The 19,850-nt window shown below is 43.1% G+C and overlaps 1 protein-coding gene across 3 annotated transcripts in view; it reads right to left on the bottom strand.

Annotated features, from left to right (window-relative positions):
- Nucleotides 1–6,100: 6,100 nt before the first annotated feature.
- TBCD (tubulin folding cofactor D) overlaps nucleotides 6,101–19,850 on the bottom strand; it is a 974,871-nt gene continuing 961,121 nt past the window's right edge. For all 3 annotated transcript variants that reach the window (XM_029600281.1, XM_029600283.1, XM_029600282.1), the window contains exon 40: nucleotides 6,101–6,448. In XM_029600281.1, the coding sequence (XP_029456141.1) occupies nucleotides 6,434–6,448 (15 nt within the window). In that variant the 3' untranslated portion in view covers nucleotides 6,101–6,433. The remainder of the gene's footprint in view (nucleotides 6,449–19,850) is intronic.

The raw sequence follows: 19,850 nt of genomic DNA, 5'->3' as shown, positions 1-19,850 counted from the left end.
CTATTCTAATAAATCATATCTATTTATATGATCTGTGATTTTATTGTTTATATTAATTTCCACAATTTTTCCCAGGACTGAAGTCAGGCTCACTGGTCTATAGTTTCCAGGAGCCCATTTTATATACCGGAGTTACATTTGACACTTTCCAGTCTTCACGTACAATGCATGATTTTAATGATTACAAATTACTTGTAAATAGGTCTGAAATTTCTTTTTTGAGTTCTCTCAAAACCCTGGGATTTATACCATCCGGTCCAGGTGATTTCCCAATCTTCAGTTTGTCAATCTAGGCCTACTACATCTTCCAGGTTCACCATGATTTGGGTGATGAAAACTCTCTCTAGAACAGGTATCCCCCCAACATCTTCTATGGTAAACACTGAAGCTAAGAATTCATTTAGTCTCTCTGTGATGGCCTTATCTTCCCTGAGTACCCCTTTAACCTCTCGATCTTCTAACGGTCCAATCAACTCCATTGCAGGCTTTTGCTTCAGATATATTTTTAAAGTTTTTATCATGAGTTCTTGCCTCTATGTCCAACTTGTTTTCAAATTCTCTTTTAGCCTGTCTTATTAACATATTACATTTAACTTTCCAATGCTTATGCTTTTTCCTATTTTCTTCAGATGAATCCTTCTTCCAATTTTTAAAAGATTTTTTTTGGGGGGCTGAAATAGCCTCTTTCACTTCACCTTTTAACCATACTGACAATCTTTTGGCCTTCCTTCCACCTTTCTTAATGTGTGGAATACATCTGGACTGTTCTTCTAAGATGGTATTTTTTTTAACAATGTCCACACCCAATGTACACTCATAACCACTGCAACTGCACCTTTCAGTTTCTTTCTATTTTTATTTTGTCAAAGTTTCCCTTTTGAAAGTTTAGTGCTATGGCTGTGGATTTACTTGTTGTTCACCTTTCAGTCACTAATTCAAATTTGATGTTATGATCACTGTTGCCAAGTGGCACCACCACCGTTACTCTCACCAAATCCTGTATGCCACTAAGAATTTGATCTAAAATAACTCTCTTTCTCTTCGATTTCTGAACCAATTGCTCCAAAAAGCCATCATTTATTCCATCCAGGAACTTTATCTTTCTTGCATGTCTTGATGTTACATTTACCCAGTCAATATTGGGGTAATTGAAATCTTCCATTATTACTGCACTACCAATTTGGTTAGCTTCCCTAATTTCTGTTAGCATTTATTTATCCATCTCATCATTTTGGCCAGGTGGATGGTAGTATATTCCTATCACTATACTCTTCCCTAGCATACATGGGATTTCTACCCATAAAGATTTACTTGTGCATTTAGTCTCTTGCAGAATCTTTGCCATCCCCGACATAAAGCACCAACCCCTACTAAGTTGCTACACCCTATCATTGCAATATAATTTGTACCCTGGTATGGCACAATCCCATTGGTTAATCCTCCTTCCACTATGTCTCTGATATGCGAATTATCTCATCATTCACTGCTATATATTCTAATTCTCATCTTATTTCTTAGACTTCTGGCACTGGCATACAGACATTTCAAAGTGTGTTTCTTGTTTGTGTTAACAGCCTGATTTTCAGTTGACAGGGATCATTTACAATCTTTTAGCTCAGGTGATTCTTTACTTATAGGCACATGGACTACATAGCTTTTATTCAAATCTCTCTGTTGGGATGTCCTAACTCTTCTGTTTCATTAGTATCCTTCGAAGATACCTCCCTCCAAATCATGTGCTGCTGAATGGCTGAGAGCTTTCCCCTTTTTTCTAGTTTAAAAGCTGTTCTCTCTCCTTTTTAAAGTTTAGCGCCAGCAACCTGGTTCCAACCTGGTTAAGGTGGAGCCCATCCCTTCGGAAAAGATTTCCTCTTCCCAAAGGTTCCCAGTTCCTTATAAAACTGAATCCCTCTTCCTTGCACCATTGTGTCCATCCACGCATTAAGACTCCATAGCTCTTCCTGTCTCTGGAGACCTGTGCACAATACAGGGAACATTTCAGAGAATGCTACCCTGGAGGTTCTGGATTTCAGCTTTCTAAAAGTCTAAATTTGGCTTCCAGAACCTCCCTCCCACATTTTCCTATGCTGTTGGTTCCCACACATACCATGACAGCTGGCTCCTTCCCAGCATTGTCTAAAAACCTTACTAGGTGACACATGAGATCTGCCACCTTCGCACCAGGCAGGCATATTGTCAGGCAATCTTCGTGCCCATCAGCCATCCAGCTATCTACATTCCTAATAATTGAAACACTAGCTATGACAGTTGACTTAAGCCTTCCCTCCTGAACAGTAGCCCTGGAAGACATATCTGCTGTGTAAGAAGACAATGTTATCACCTGGAGAGCAGGTCCTTGCTACAGGAGAACTTCCTGCTGCACCAGGTTGATGCTCTTCAACCAGGAGACCTTCCTCCTCCAAGGCAGTGCCAGAGCTGCCAGACTGGAGTTGGGACTTGGCTATTATGTCCCGTAAGGTCTCATCTATAAACCTTTATGTCTGCCTCAGCTCCTCCAGGTCTGCCACTTTAGCCTCCAGAGATCGGGCTCATTCTCTGAGAGCCAGAAGCTCTTTGCACCAGGTGCACACATGCAATCTCTGATCAGCAGGTAAAAATCATACATGTAACATTTGATGCAGAAGACTGAAAGGCCCCCCTCTTACTGCTGGATTGCTGCCTTTATCTTAATTTTGTTGAGTTCTTAGTTAAGTTTAGGTTGCTAAGGGAGTAGGAATGAGTAAATAAGTGTCTTTTAAATTTATTGTTATAGTCACTATTAAACTGGTAATGACCTGCATCAGGATAATTACATTCTTGATAAGGCTGGGGCAATCCTGTTTTGTTTTGTTTTTAGATAAAAGGCTGATTGATTTTCAATGTGAAAGGATGAGCTAGGGATGGGTGGGAGGGAAAGACCAACATACCCAAACTGTAAACTTTTTTCTAACTTTTGGCTTGCATTTTAATAAACATTAAAAAATATACCCCAATAGTTTACCTCTCTCCAAAACTTTTTAAGTTCTAAAATTTCCTAATGCAATACTTACCAATTCTCTTCAGCCACCAGTTTGATGATCTTCTCCTCTCGGTGCCCACACACTGGGAGAAAATTCCCAATATCTTAAGCATCACTGATACATGGCTTCTTCTATCTGATATGGTTTTATTGAATCAGCTGCATGACCCCTCATATTCTGTGTTCTCCCAGCTGCATTCCAGCAAACATGATGGGAGACCATTGATTATAGTTAAAGATTCACTAAACCTTGCTCCTGTCTCAATAGAAAAGATACTGCATTTGGAACTTTTTATGCTTATCTTGCCTTTAGGCTGGGATGTATGTTTATTCTATTGTCCCCCAGGATTCTTAAATACCTACCATACTTTATTGACATACAGGCCAATAAAATGCAGCGTGCTCAACTGAGCGCTGTTGCGTCCAGTCTCAGATGGCTTCAACCTCTGTGCCTCACCTTTCTTTCTGCTCTCCCCACTAGCCTTGGGAAGATGGCTACCGCCGCGTCTGCTTGCCACTCTCTCCGGTGGCCCCGGAACGGCTATGGCAAGGCTATCCGCCGTGTTTCTCCTGAGGGTCTTCTAGGGTGCGCGCGCGCACCCTACCCACGTCTTTATCCACGTCATGGCGAGAACCTCGAGGGCGTTCCCAAGTGACGTCATGCCATCCGAGTATTTAGCTTGCCCTTCGGTTGCTAACAAACTGAGTTAGCAATGGATCATGAATGGATTGGAGAGCCTCTGGTCTGAGCTACTCTGCCGCTTCCGTGCTGCCACTGGAAGCTCTCTCTGCCCTTCAGGGTATTTCATCTAACCTGGGTACCCGCTCCTCGGGGGCCCTTTGCTTTCTTTCAGGTGCCTATCTGGGATACCAGATACTCGCTCCTCGAGGGCCTGCAATTCAACTTCTATGCCTGCTGGGATCTACATCTATACAGCTACCAACTTATGGGCCGATACAGGACAGTGCCATTGGACGCGCGTTTTCTCTTACCCCTTATTCAGTAAGGGGCGGAAAACGTGCGTCCAACACGCCGAAACTAATAGCGCCCTCAACATGCAAATGCATGTTGATGGACCTATTAGGTATTCCCGTGCGATTCAGTAAGTAAAATGTGCAGCCAAGCCACACATTTTACTTTCAGAAATTAGCGCCTACCCAAAAGTAGGCGCTAATTTCTTACGGCACCGGGAAAGTGCACAGAAAAGCAGTAAAAACTGCTTTTCTGTATACCCTCCGACTCAATATCATGGCGATATTAAGTCGGAGGTCCCGAAGAGAAAAAAAAAGGAAAAAAAAGAAAGAAAAAAAATTTTGAGGTTGGCCGGTGGCTGTCGGGTCGAAAACCGGACACTCAATTTTGCCGGCGTCCGGTTTCCGAGCCCGTGGTTGTCAGCGGGCTTGAGAACCTACACCGGCAAAATTGAGCGTCAGCTGTCAAACCCTCTGACAGCCAACGCTCCTTCTGCCCGTTTCTACCGTCGGGCCTCATTTAAATACTGTATCGCGCGCACAGGCGAGTGGCCTGTCGCCCGCTCTCCCACAGACTTTACTGAATCAGCCTGTTAGTGTGTAATTTATCTAATTCAGTCTGTCTCATCTACAGCTCAGCACTGGGAACCTGCTACCGGACGGCCGTCCACATCTCCTTATAATATAAGGGGATTAGCACGTCCAACCCCCCCCCCCCCCCCCCCCGAAACTAAAAGTGCTCATCCCATGCAAATGCATGTTGATGAGGCTATTAGTTATTCACCCAGATACAAAAAAAAACAAACTGTGCGCCTGATCTGCACATTTTTATCCTCAGAATTTAACGCCTGCCCAAGAGCCGGTGTTAATTTCTGAGCAGCCCAAAAAGTATACATAAAAGCAGAAAATACAGCTTTTTTGTACATTCCCTGACTTAATATTATGGTGATATTAAGTCGGAGAAGCCAAAAAAATAAAATGGAAAAAAAAAGTGCGCTGACAGTCAGGTTAGGAAAAGGGACGCTCAATTAACGAGCGTCCGTTTTCTTAACCTGTGGTTATGCACAGGTTAGGAAAATGGATGCTCCTAAAATTGAGCATTCGTTTTCCTAACCCGCTGACAAAACACTTGACAGCCACCTCTCCTGGGCATCTGCTGCCAAGGAGGCGCTAGGGGCACACAATTGTCCCTAGCGCCTCCTTTTAGTGTGACCCCTCATTTAAATATTGTATCCCATGCCCAGGAGAGGTGGCTGGGTGCATGTTAGGAAAGCAGGCACTCAACACTGATTAACTGTTTTCTCGCGCGACTCTACAGTATCGACCTGTGTGACTTTAATGCCAAAGCTGATGTGAAGAGCCGCCTGGTCCTCGGAGACTTCAATTTTCAATGTTGACTCTATTCCCTTGTCAATTTGCTGTGAAGACTGTCTACCATGGCTGCTCTGGAATGAATGCAAATTATTAGTTCTCTAATATATAAACATGGCCATGCACTTGACCTCTTCCCCCTGCAGGTGATAATTAGATGGGCTAGAGGATTGAAAGCAGTTTGTGGGGTGGGAAAGAAAAGAGGGTCCCAATCCTGCAGGGCATGTAGAAAGAATATCCTGAGCTTGAGTTGTTCTCTTTTTTCCCTAACAGGATGTTCAGGAGGAGTGGGTGAAGAAGGGATTGGGCAGTAGTTCACTTTTTTATAGTGGAATTTCAGGAGAAGGGTGAGTGATCAGGGATACAGTGGGCTTTTGAAGAAGACTTAGCTAGCTAACACTGATTTTGCTAGCTGGTTAAGTTCAGTACTTTAAATGTATCCTAAGTTTTTCTTGGACAGATGTAGGAAATTTTCTGCTGAAAACCTATCCCATTAGGTTCAGCTCAAAAATTACCTATTACCTGGTTATTGTACCCACTCTGCTGGTGTTTGAAAATTGATCTCTTACAGTTCATAAAATGTGATGAATGTAAATGAGAGAACTGTAATGTGTTGTTACTGATAAGAATATTGACTTGTGTGCATGAAGAGAAAATATGAGTCAGACTTCTCCAGGTTCACACTTTGCTGCTATCAGATGTAATATCTCATTCACCAAGACCAACGCATACCTAAGATACAGTCCATAACAAAGACAAGATGTGTGACTTTATTGAAGACATCTTGTTGCACAGACAATGAACTGTCAGCACATTTACAATACCTGATGGCAGAGTGTAAGAACAATCTGCCATCTTGTGGTTACAGTCAGCGAGTGACAAAACAAAGCAGCATGGTCCTTTTCAGTCCACATGATCGCTTTTGCTAATTGTAAGTGCATACTCTTCCTGGTACATTTTTACTGCCTACAGCTTGGCATGAATATCCAGTTTCTCAGGTCACAGCGCAAACAGGAGAAACTTCTTTATGAGCATGGTAGAGGCAGGGCTCGGTGCTGTTTCTCTCACACTTCACTGCAGGGTGGCCTGAAAAAAATTAAAACATTTTTTTAGACCAAATTCATTTTAGCAATAAGAACTGCAAAAAAAATGTAACAAAGTTGCAACAGTGTAAGGGGAATTTTCCTCATGGTGCAAGTGTGTGGATCTGGAAAAAAAAAAAAAAAAGACACACTCCTGTTAGTGTCCTCAAAATTTGGTATGGATAGGGCATCAAATAAAAAAGTTATCATTAGTCTCTTCTTGAGTGCTATCATGTTTTGTAGTCAGTAGATATGGGACAGAAAACCTGATCAAGATACAAAACTCTGCCCATAATATGGCAATAGTTATTTCCTCTGGAAAGGTCAAGAGGATAAAACGGAGACACAAACTATTTTAAACACCTGCTCATATCAAAGACAATTAAGTGGTGCCAGTTCTGTACAACATGGGCCCTCCTAGTATTATAAATCACCAGTGAAACACTTATAAAAGGAATGCTGCTTTACGTATGTATCCCCGTTAACATGTAGACCAAAACTGGCTTTTTAAAAAATTGTGAATATAAAGCTTGTGAATTAAATAAACTGTTTTTATACCATGATCAAATGCTTCTCTGCCTCTCTGCAGCCGTGCCTTTGGGCTACATGTCAGGTAGAAGATGATCATTATAATGTGTTTAATAGGAATGCACAGTTAGTCTTATACAGTGACATTCTGTTTCGAAACAAAGTCGAATGCTACAAATGCAATATTCTTCTACCACTCCTGACTACAGGGTCAAGTTTTGGGAATATGATAAAGCTTCAGTAGTAGATAAAAATCTCTTTCGGAGCCTGTGCTCTGTTACTGAATCATCTGCAAATATCCCTGGAATGTTTGTGCCTGCCTCCCTCCACTTCATTCAGGATTGAAATGATTTATAAAAGGCTTCTCCCCTCCCCTTCCCCCAAGGAGAAACATCGGGTTACCATGGAAAACAAAATCCTCTCACCAAATGTATGTGTAGAGGCCTTACTGAGTTTATCCTATCAAGCTCAAAAGAAGCCAGTTGAGATTAGCCTTTCCTTTAGGGGTGGAGGGTGATAGTGACTTCATGGCACACATTAGTAGTTAAAGGAAACATTTCTCTCAGTTTATCTCCACTATCATCCATGCTTTCCAGCAGACTTTAATATAAAACATGTAAACTGGTCACAACATAGGATTATCCTGCATACAGGACAATTCTTTAAAAATTGATCATTCTTGTCCTTACAGAGTCTTAAAAAAAAATTGGTACTTGGGACATACCTATTTTTTTTATTCTTCATTGAATTTTTATCAAAAACTTTCATACTGAAACTAGTGTATTCCTTATTGAAACAAGCATATGAAGTAGGAAAAAAATAAGAAACTCAGTAAATTTGGAATCCCACTTTATTACTCCGCCAACTTAAGGAGGGTAGAGTGAACACAGGAGAAACAAAAGAAAATAATTGAAAGAAACTGGAATCTAGGCAATTGACTGACTCAACTAAACACTGTCCCTGTCTGCTGCAGCGTCAACTCAGAAACTTTTTGAGCACCCATAAAAGAAACCTCAAATGTTCTGGAGCAAAGAAAACCTATTTGATACCATTATATATTAACAAATATTTGCATGGGTAACTTACATAAAGGAAGCACATGAGACAGAAACCTCCTGCTTAATTCCTAACAACAATTTCCTGTATTCCTGGGTAACTCTCACCAAGTCATGGTAAATCCAAATTCTTTGCTCTAAAAATAATTCAATCACTTTGCAGAAGTACAAATGCATTATTATATTCAGGCCCTGTTCAAATACAAGAGAAACTAAAAACGGAGCTCTTCCACCATAGGTTTCTCCAAGAAGGCTGTCAGATCCAAACGATCCTTTCATAGCTTAGCTGCACCTATTTTCTCCCTTTAGCCTTCTCACATTTCCAAACAGGAAGGAAAATATCTTATTCACTGACGGAAGTGCATCAGATGACATACATAACACTTAGGATGCTTTTTAAAAAAAAAAAATCTCCTAAAGCATCATGCCAGGAACTTTAGGAAAGTTCAATAACTGCAAGTTTAGATATCTAATGTAGTTTCTGGTGGAAGCTTCTTTATCCTATATTATTGCAGCATTCACAACTGTAATTTCCTTAAAGTCTTCCTCCAGGCTTCCTGACAAAAAGACTCCTGCCTGCCAGCATTTCCACTTTAGAAACAACTTATTTCTGAAGAACATTTAAGTATCGAAGCATCTAATTTGACCAACATTGATCACAGGGACTCCAAGGTTACAATAGGAGGCTTAGCAGACAAAGGCTAGGGCTCACCCAAGGAGTTGTCTTCAGACTCGGGGCACTATCAATAGTATGACCTTTCATTAAGATGTGGAGGAGTACAGCTCTTCACTCCTTGTGCTAACTCCCCTCAGCATGGGACACAAAACAAAAGTTGGATATCAGAACCACCTCTCCTGCTTCTATGCTACTGACATCATCAGTAAGTCTGCGTTCAGCTGCCCAAGCCACCCTTCTGGCATTTGAAGCCATTGATTCAGAGGGCTTAGAGATGCTTCCTCCTCAGGCAAATTCAGCACTCCTCCATCAGAACTGACAGCAGGAACCAAATAACCCTCCAAGACAGGTCCAGAGGGACCAAAATGACCAACCCTCTGTTAAAAAGGTGAGCGAGTCTTTCAGAGGGAAAAACTCTTTCCCTTTTCATTTAGCCTGCATATTAGCTGGAAACAGTTTACTTAGCAGCGGTTTCTGTATTTCAGCCTCTCATGCTACCATCTTGACTCCACCCACAGTCCATACCTATTTTTAACTACCTGCAACTAAACAAAATTCTTAAATATGAGCTCTGATAAATCCCACTATGAAAGAAAGCTCACATTTTAGAAATTAGTGGACCTTATAACTAAAATGTATTGTATTGTGGAGGAATAGGGGGATCCAGCTGCAAGATTTAAAGAACTATGAGCTAATGATGTAGGTAAGACTATGGCAGAGGAGGCTTGGGACCTGATAATCTGGAGAATTTGCTATGGTAATTCAATATGCATGATGAAGAAAGGGTCCGTGCTTCCATTAAGTAAAGTAGGCAGTTGCCTAGAGTGCTAAAACTCTGGGGGCAGCAAAATCCCTCCAGTGCTAGGCCTGCCCTACCAGTAGATGAAGAAGAGGAAGAGACCCAGGAACAAGGCTGCAACAGCTAAAGATGATGAGGCTTGAGGCCACTAGTGAAGCTTATCCTGCCAATGGCTGAAGAATACAGGAGGCAGCCTAGAGCTTCCACATTAGGAGCGAGGAAGGAAATGAATACTTATAAATGTGGAGGGGTAGAGAGGGAGAGACACAGTAATGGGAAAGTGGTGGGGTGGTGAGAAAGTACTGGGCTGTGTGGTGGCAAGAAAGGAGAAATTACTACTTACCTGATAATTTACTTTTCTTTAATGAAGACACGTTAATCCACACCAGTTATGAACCTCTACCAGCAGATGGAGACATTGCAAAACTGACATCATCGTATATATACCCCTGCACTGGCGTCACCCCACCAGTATTCTCTGCAAAAGCCAACTGTGGATAACTAAAGAATATATGATCATAACCATTAAGACAACCATTCAAACACTCAGTTAACAGGAAAACAGTGAGATCAGACAAGGAGTGTAATATTACTAATCTAGGGACTGGATCTGACACTTACCAGTAATCCCACTCAGGAGGACAATAGCATCGCCATCTGGCAGCCAAGGGCAGGAAGATGAATTAACATGTCCTCATTAAAGAAAAGGAAATTATCAGGTAAATAGTAATTTCTTTTTTCTTAGCATTCAGACAGATTAATCCACACCAGTGGGATGAACCAAAGCTACTACTGAACAAGGGCAGGAACACCGGACACTCGAAGGCTGCATCGTCCCAGGCTTGCACATCCAGGCGATAATGACTGGACGTTGTGTAAGAAAACACACATTGCAGCTGGGCAAATCCTGTCGGGAGACAACCATCTAATCTCTGCCCATTATACTGCCTGAGCCCTAGTAGAATGAGTGCTAATCTAAGAAACAGCTGCTTAGCATCCAGATACATGTCCACAATAACCTTAAGAACAAAAGAACATAAGAAATTGCCATGCTGGGTCAGACCAAGGGTCCATCAAGCCCAGCATCCTGTTTCCAACAAAGGCCAAACCAGGCCACAAGAACCTGGCAAGTACCCAAACACAAAGAAGATCCCATGCTACTGTTGCCAGTAATAGCATAAGCCATTCCTTAAATCAACTTGATTAATAGCAGTTAATGGACTTTTCCTCCAAGAACGTATCCAAACCTTTTCTGAACCCAGCTACACTAACTACACTAACCATATCATCTGGCAACAAATTCCAGAGCTTAATTGTGCGTTCAGTGAAAAAGAATTTTCTCTGATTAGTCTTAAATGGGCTACTTGCTAACTTCATGGAGTGTCCCCTAGTCCTTCTATTATCCAAACCTTCTTAATCCAGTGGGCTAAAGTAGCCCACGATGCCGGCTCACCCTGTTCACTCCCACTGTGGAGTATAAACAGCCGGTCCATCTTCCTGAGAGGTTTAGAAACCTTTCATACCTCAAGATTTGCCGCTTGACACCCAAGGTCTGTAGTAGGTGATATTCATCCACCTCTCCCTCCCTACTCAGAGTTGGCAGGGATTGATTGAGTCTAGTGAAAATCCGAGACCATCTTTGGCCAAAAAGACGGAACAGTTCGCATCTGGACCGCCCCCAGAGACACTCGCAGACACGGTACCGGGCAGGACTTAGCCCGCAGTTCGGAAAATCTATCACAGAACATCAACCTTTAGTAAGCAATCTCAGGAAGAAGCTACGCAGTGGTCAAAAGTTGGGACCAGCCCAAATTCCAGAACCAGATTAAGATTCCACAATAGCAATTGCATACGCAAGGGAGCACAAAGATGTTTCATCCCTTTCAAGGCTGTGCCACAACCGAATGGGCCAGTCACGTGACCATGGAAACAGGCTAGAACCTGTACCTTCAAGGAATTAAGGGCCAAGTCCTTACACAACTCATTCTGCAAAACTCCAAACTGAGCGGGATTTTAAGCAAACGAGGATGAATCCCTCGTTCCTCACATGAAGTAAAAAATATTCACCAAATGTGAACATAGGCTAAGGAAGTGAATAACTTTCACACTCGAAGGAAGGTGGAAAACACAGTAGTGAACTACCCACACTTTCCAATCAAGCCTTCTCAAGGGCCACATTGTAAGACATAAATCAAGTCGGATCTTTGAGAATGGGCCCCTGCCATAGCAGATCCTTGTGGGCCAGTAAATCAGAGAGGATATTCCACCAGAAGCCTTCACAGATCTGCATACTACAGACTCCTGGTCCAATCTGGCACCACCAGAAGTACCAACCCCAGGTGGGTCTTGAATCTCCGAATCATTCTACCCAACATGTGCCATGGGGAAAAGGCACATAGAAGATTGCCTTCCGGCCTCTCCTGCATGAGGGCATCAATGCCTGAAAACCTCAGATCTCTCCGGGGACTGAAGAAGTGAAGAACCTTCACATTGTGTGATGTCACCAGCATGCCAAGAAAATGGAGTTCTCAGGGGCCCACTATGAGCTAGAATACTTCACTGTACCATTCCTTTTCTCCTGGATCCAGACACTTTCGGCTGAGAAAGTTGGCTCTTGTATTGTCTTTTTCTGCAATGTTTGAGGCTGAGATCTCCTGAAGATGTAATTCCATCCATTCCATGAGTTGGGCTATTTTCTGGGACACTTGCTAGCTCTTGGTTCCTTCCTGTTCATCAATGTAAGCCACTGTCGTCGCATTGTCTGACATTATTCAGACCACGATCCTGCAAGCAATCGACAAATTTCAAGATAACCAAATGGCACGGACATCCAGCTGATTGATGCTCCAGAGGTACTCCTCTGTACTCTAGCACCCCTGTGCTTTCAACTCCTGACAGTAAACCTCCCAACCCTGAAGCTCGTAACTCTCATGCGTAGTAGCCACTCCGGTGTTCATCTGCCTGCAAACACCACTGCAGTCGGATGCAGATCTCCACCGGTAACTGAAATTGCATCAAGAAGTTCTAAGACTATGGCCTTCAATGCATTAGCAGTATGCGCTGAAGAGGACGCAATTGCGCCCTTGCCCACAGAACCGCATCTTGGATGGCTGCCATCAACCGGGCACCTTTAAATAAGACTACACTGCCGGGATTATAATTTCTGTCAATAGTTGCACCTATGCCATCAGTTCTGAATGCGGACCCCCGACAGGGTCACCTGTTTTGCTTCAGGTTGAAAATGAACACCTAGATACTCTCAGTGTCTGAGATGGTTGCAGATTGCTCTTGGCCAAGTTTACCACCCAACCTATTTCCTGCAGCAAGGAGATCACCTTGCGTGGGGCCTGAAAATTCTCTTTCATAGCTCTTGGTCCGAATTAGCCAATTGTCAAAGTAGGGGTGGATCAGAATACCATCATCTCTCAACCCTGCCGCTACCAACACCATGACCTTAGAGAAGGTTCTGGGCGCAGTGCCAAACAGAAGAGTAGCGCTCAAAAAGTGACAATGTCACCCCAAAACAGTGAAACGCAGCAAACCGTTGATGCTCCATCCTGATGGGAATGTGCAGATACTCCTCTGACAACCCCGACACTTAATAAACTCCCCCAACTGTACTGCTGTTATCTGCGCATTTAGGGGTAGATTTTATAAAACTACGCCCGCGCGTACGGCACCTTGCGCGTGCCGAGCCCTGTGCACGCTGCCCGTTCCCTCCCCCCACCTTCCCCTCCCTTCCCCTACCTAACCCACCCCCCCAGCCCTATCTATACCCCCCCTACCTTTATCGCAAAAGTTTCGCCTGCCCCAGGCAGGCGTAACTTGCGTGCGCTGGCCGGCCGCCGCTGTGCAATTCCCCGGTCAAGGAGCGATTTTGGAGGCCTCGGCCACGCCCCCAAAACGCCCCCGGGCCGGAACCACGCCTGCGGCCACGCCCCCAGATGACGAGTCACCATGCCCCCCCCCCCCCCCGGAAAGCCCCGGGACTTACGTGTGTCCCGGGGCGTGCTCGGCGAGCGCAGGGGGGTTTTGAAAGGGTTACGTGCATAACCCTTTTAAAATCTACCCCTTAAGGTTTCCAAGTGGGAATGACTCGCTTGCAAAAGCTGGTTGCCTCCCTTGAGATCCAGGATGGGGCAAATGAATATCGGCGCGAATTATCTTGAAACATGTGTCCTGGTATCACAGTCCGCAGGTTGAGGAGTCCTGTCAACTTACACTCCATTATGTCTCTTCTGCGGAAGGCTGCAGGGAGACACCATTAAAACTTCCCAAGGCACACAGAGAAATTCCAGAACATAGCCATTTCTTATAACCTAACAGACCCCACTAGTCTGACGTGATCTTGATCCACTTCCAATAACCCTCTACCTCCTGATCCTGGGAGTGGGTCAGCACACCCTCTCATTGAGGAGTTTAGGGGGGGCACCACCACTCGAGCTTGCACCCTATGTGGGCTTCCTGGGATGAAGTACTGAACCTATCCAAAGGTCAAGCCCTATGAAAATTTGCTCCTCTGTAGGGTTAAAAACATTTGAAAACCCTCAGTACAATGTACTGTGCTGAACGAGCGTGGCACCTGCTTTTAATTCTCTGGTAACCGAGGAACCTGGGACTCACTCCACTTATTGACCTTTTCTTTTTTTTTTTTTTTTTACTACCAAAGGCCATTTTGTAAAAGTAGGCTTTGGATTGTTTCGGCACCCATTCGTCAGCCATAGCTGACGCTCAACCCTGCTTAGCTTCCAAGATCAGATGAGATCAGGCTCAACCAGGGTGGAGAAGATGTAGGCCACTACCCTGAATTCAAAACAGAGAGAGCAAGAGCGAGCGATCGACCAGAGAGCAGCAAGAGGTTATGTGCAATTCATTGCCACCTGCTTAAGGATAGCCTCAATTCTCCTATCCTGCGCCTCCTTCAAGCCGCTCCCCCTTCCACAGGGATAGTTGCCCACTTGGTGACATATACATCAGCGCATCTACTTTCAGAAAGTGCAACTGCTCTCTCTCTCTGCTGGATCCAGGTGGTACAATGCCACCAAGGCTCGTCCCTCTGTAAAAAAAAAAAAAAATAGCATTTGAGGCTCCCCATTCAAGATCAATCAATTCTTGAATATCATCTGTAATGCTTTATGTAAGGAATCTAAATGGTATTCTTGTTTGGCTTCAGCACCTGGCTCCCTTATTAGCATGTTCTGTACCTGGGCGATATGAGCTGGCAACCCATCTCTATGAAAGAAACGCAACATTGTGCTATACGGTTCCAACCCCGGAGAAATTTGCCATCCTCCATGGAGTAAGAGCCGCTTTCACTATACTGGATCCCTATTAGCGTGACCTGCAGCAGGAGTAGACACACTATGATGCTTACTTATCGCACCAGGTGTGCGAGGATCTGCAGAGTGCGATGCTGAATTCTTAGGCCCACCACGTCGTTGACTGAGCAAAAACCTGCAAGTGGGGCCTAAACAAACTGCTGCTGAACTCGCCAAGCTGTTTTGTGGCAGAACTGCGTGTAGAAAAGTGCCATACCAAAACCAAGCTGCGTTGGTTCTGCGCCTACCGAGAAGCCTTCCTTTGCTGACAATCTAGTTAGGGGAGCATCTCCAAGTAGCACTGACACAAATTAGCTGGGGGGAGGGGCAAACTAAGATGCCTGAATATGGCAAACAGCACAAGTAAACACCGGCTAGCAGCATGCTCCCAAAGCATTTGACCATTGTGTGCACAGCTGCATGCCTGCACAAGCGAGCATAGACAGGGTGGCCAAAAAAAAAGGCCTGTCCAATAAGCATCCAAAAATTATAGGCGCACAACACGCAGTTCAGATAAGCGCTTACCTGAGAGCACACACACCTAAGTGCAAAGCTGAGTACGCAAGCATGAGCAGATGTCAGACAGTGTTTCGCAGCAGACTTGTGCACAGAAAAGCGTGTGAACGCTGCTGCGGCCTACCACACAATATCTAAGCAAAGCCTGAGAGTGGAGCCTAGGCAAAAAAGTTGCTCAACCTGCCACGACTTATCCAGTTCCTTTGGAGGTGGGAATGGACATCAGAGTGGCGTGCCGAGGCTCAGAGACCAGAAAGGGAATGGAAACCCTCACTGCTTATTCTTTTCTTTTTTTTTTCCACTCCTTACCTGAACTCAGCCTGTCCCGGCTGAGTATAGTTTCTGGTTTCAGGAGGGAGAGGGCAAAGATCTTCACCGCCATGCTCAACTTCCTGTACCTGCTTGCCTCTCAGCTGTTTCTCTTTCTCTATAGAAAGTCCAAACTGGAAAACCAACTACCGGACCAAGGCTAAGTGTACAAGAAAGATTTTCAAATAAATAAAATATTGTGGATTGTGAACTGATTAAAAGACAGAAAACAGCTATTAGGACTAATCAGTAAATTCCCAATGAAGAAAGGTGAATAGTGGAGTGCCTGATAGATCTGTTCCGGGACTATTGCTTTTTAATATATTTATAAATGACCTGGAAATGAGAATAATGAGAGAGGTGATCAAATTTGTCGATGACACAAAATTAATCAAAGTTGTTAAATCATACGAGGATTGTGAGACATTTCAAGAGGACCTTGCAAAAATGGGAGACTGGGCTTGCAAATAGCAAATTAAATTTAATGTGGACAACTGCAAAGTGATGCACTTAGCGAAGTGTAACCCAAAATTTGAGCTACACAGTGCAAGGCTCCACATTAGAAGTCACCATTCAGGAAAAGGATTATTTATTTATTTAGTGCTTTTTTTATACCGACATTCATGATACAGATCATATCGTATCGGTTTACAAAGAACAAAGGGGAAATAACGTAAACATAAACATAAACACAGGGATAGCAAAAGTTACAATAAAACAAGGGTACTCAAACTGGGAGGAGGAGGAGCCAGTGGCAGACATAACTCGGAACTAAACAAAAGATCAATTATAATAACGGTAGTGGAGTGCCTTGACTAGGGGGCCTTGGGGTGTGACTGTGGTTGAAGAGGTCCCGGATTAAGGGACCTAGGTGTAATCGTTGATAAATATTTGAAATCTTCTGCTCAGTATGCAGCAGCAGCCAAGAAAGCAAATAGAATGCTAGGAATTATTAGGAAAGGAATGGAGAATAAAATAGAATATCACAATGCCTCTGCATTGCTCCATGGTGCAATCTCATCTTGAGTGTTGTGTACAGTACTGGTCACATCATCTAAAAAAAGATATAACAGAATTAGAAAAGGTACAGAAAAGAGCAACAAAAATGATAAAGGAGATGGAACGATTTCCCTATAAGGATCGGCTAAAGAGGTTAGGACTCTTCAGCTTAGAAAAGAGATGGCTGAGGGAAGTTAAGATAGAGGTTTAGTGTATTGTCAAGTTACGTATTTCTTAGTTGACTTAAGTATTCTTCTTCTCAATGTTAAGTAAATACGCCCCCCCACATATTTCCGTTGTAAATTTCTGAGATATGATATGGATCCAGGATCATGCTAAGTGAATTCTGGAAATATGTATAAATTTTTGTTGTTGCCTGAGAATTCTTTTTCTTTCTAATATCTCATGGAATGTATTTCATACAAAGTGTATTCTTTGTTAAATTTTAGTAAACTGATAAATAAAAAAAAAAAAAAAAGATAGAGGTTTATAAAATAATGAATGGAATGGAACAAGTAAACAATCAATTGTTTACTCTTTCAAAAAATATGTCAAATAGGGGGACAGAGAATGAGGTTACTAGGTGATACATTAATTTTTTTTTAACTCAATGCATAATTAAGCTTTGGAATTTGTTACCAGAGGATGTGGTGAAAGCTATTAGTGAGCTGCTTTTAAAAAAAGGTTTGGACAAGTTGAAAATCCATAAACCATTAAGGTGGAGTTGCAGAAATCCACTGCTTAATCCTGGGATAAAAAGCTTGGAATCTATTTTACTCTTGGGTTTCTGCCAGATACTTGTGACTTAGACAAGCTGAGAAAGAATTTGAAAAGAAGTTGGCCGAGAGGCAAAAACTCAAAGCAAAAACCTTTTTAAATATATCCGAAGCAGAAAGCCTATGAGGGAGTCAGTTGGACCGTTAGATGATCAAGGAGTTAAAGGGGGCACTCCAGGTGATGCATTGTCCTTTCGCACTGAAGATATCTACCCAAGGCCTACTGCCCAGGATGGAAGGGTTAGGTCGGCCGTCATAGTTGGTGATTTGATTATTAGGAATGAAGATAGATGGGTGGCTGATGAGCGTTAGGATCGCCTGGCAACATGCCTACCTGGTGCGAAGGTGGCGGACCTCACGCATCACCTAGATAGGATTTTAGACAGTGCTGGGGAGGAGCCGGCTGTCGTGGTTCTTGTGGGCACCAACGACATAGGAAAATGTGGGAGGGAGGTTCTGGAAGCCAAATTTAGGCTCTTAGGTAGAAAGCTTAAATCCAGAACCTCCAGGGTAGCATTCTCTGAAATGCTCCATGTTACACGCGCAGGTAACCAGAGGCAGGCAGAGCTCCGGAGTCTCAATGCATGGATGAGACAATGGTGCAAGGGATTCAGTTTTGTTAGGAACTGGGGAACCTTTTGGGGAAGGGGGAGTCTCTCCTGAAGGGATGGGCTCCACCTTAACCAGGGTGGAACCAGACTGCTGGCGCTAACCTTTAAAAAGGAGATAGAGCAGCTTTTAAACTAGAACAAAGGGGAAAGCCGACAGTCACTCAGCAGTGCATGGTTCGGAAAGAGGTATCTTCAAAGGATACTAATGATGCATTAGAATTAGGGCATCCTGACAGTGAGGTTCCAATAATTAGAAAAATAGTCCAAGTGCCTGTAACTAAAAACTCACCTGAGCTAAAAAATTCAAACTTATCCCTATCAATTAAAAAGCAGAATGAAAATACAAAAAACAAACCTTGAAATGTTTGAATGCTAATGCCAGAAGTCTAAGAAGTAAGATGAGAGAATTAGAATGTATAGCAGTGAATAATGACATAGACTTAATTGGCATCTCAGAGACATGATGGAAAGAGGATAACCAATGGGACAGTGCTATACCGGGGTACAAATTATATCGCAATGACAGAGAGGAGCACCCGGGAGGAGGTGTGGTGCTTTATGTCCGGGATGGCATAGAGTCCAACAGGATAAACATCCTGCACGAGACTAAATACAAAATTGAATATTTATGGGTAGAAATCCCTTGTGTGTTGGGGAAGACTATAGTGATAGGAGTATACTACCGTCCACCTGGTCAAGATGGTGAGATGGACAGTGAAATGCGAAGAGAAACCATACTTTTCAATATATTTATAAATGATCTGGAAAGAAATACGATGAGTGAGAATCAAATTTGCAGATGATACAAAATTGTTCAGAGTAGTTAAATCACAAACAGATTGTGATAAATTGCAGGAAGACCTTGTGAGACTGGAAAATTGGGCATTGAAATGGCAGATGAAATTTACTATGGAAAGGTGCAAGGTGATGCACATAGGGAAAAATAACCCATGCTATAGTTACACATTGTTAGGTTCCATATTAGGAGCTACCACCCAAGAAAGAGATCTAGGCGTCATAGTGGATAACACATTGAAATCGTCAGTTCAGTGTGGTGCGGCAGTCAAAAAAGCAAACCGAATGTTAGGAATTATTAGAAAGGGAATGGTGAATAAAACGGAAAATGTCATAATGCCTCTGTATCGCTCCATGGTGAGACTGCACTTTGAATACCGTGTACAATTCTTGTTGCCGCATCTCAAAAAAGATATAGTTGCGATGGAGAAAGTACAGAGAAGGGTGACCAAAAGGGAATGGAACAGCTCCCCTATGAGGAAAGACTAAAGAGGTTAGGACTTTTCAGCTTGGAGAAGAGACGGCTGAGGGAGAATATGATATAGGTGTTTAAAATCATGAGAGGTCTAGAACAGATAAATGTGAATCGTTTATTTACTCTTTCAGATAATAGAAAGACTAGGGGGCACTCCATGAAGTTAGCATGTGGCACATTTAAAACTAATCGGAGAAAGTTCTTTTTAACTCAATGCACAATTAAACTCTGGAATTTGTTGCCAGAGGATGTTGTTAGTGCAGTTAGTGTAGCTGTATTTAAAAAATGATTGGATAAGTTCTTGGAGGAGAAGTCCATTACCTGCTATTAATTGACTTAGAAAATAGCCACTGCTATTACTTGCAACAGTAAACATGGAACAGGCTTAGTTTTTGGGTACTTGTCAGGTTCTTATGGCCTGGATTGGCCACTGTTGGAAACAGGATGCTGGGCTTGATGGACTATTGGTCTGACCCAGTATGGCAAGTCTTATGTTCTTATTCTTAAATTCTCCAGAGTCTACCTCTAATTGGACCCATTGATGATCTT

The sequence above is a fragment of the Rhinatrema bivittatum genome, chromosome 4 (genome assembly GCF_901001135.1).
Source record: "Rhinatrema bivittatum chromosome 4, aRhiBiv1.1, whole genome shotgun sequence".
NCBI lineage: Eukaryota > Metazoa > Chordata > Amphibia > Gymnophiona > Rhinatrematidae > Rhinatrema > Rhinatrema bivittatum.
The sequence above is the reverse complement of the archived record's forward strand: the minus strand, read 5'-3'. Positions and strand labels throughout refer to the sequence as shown.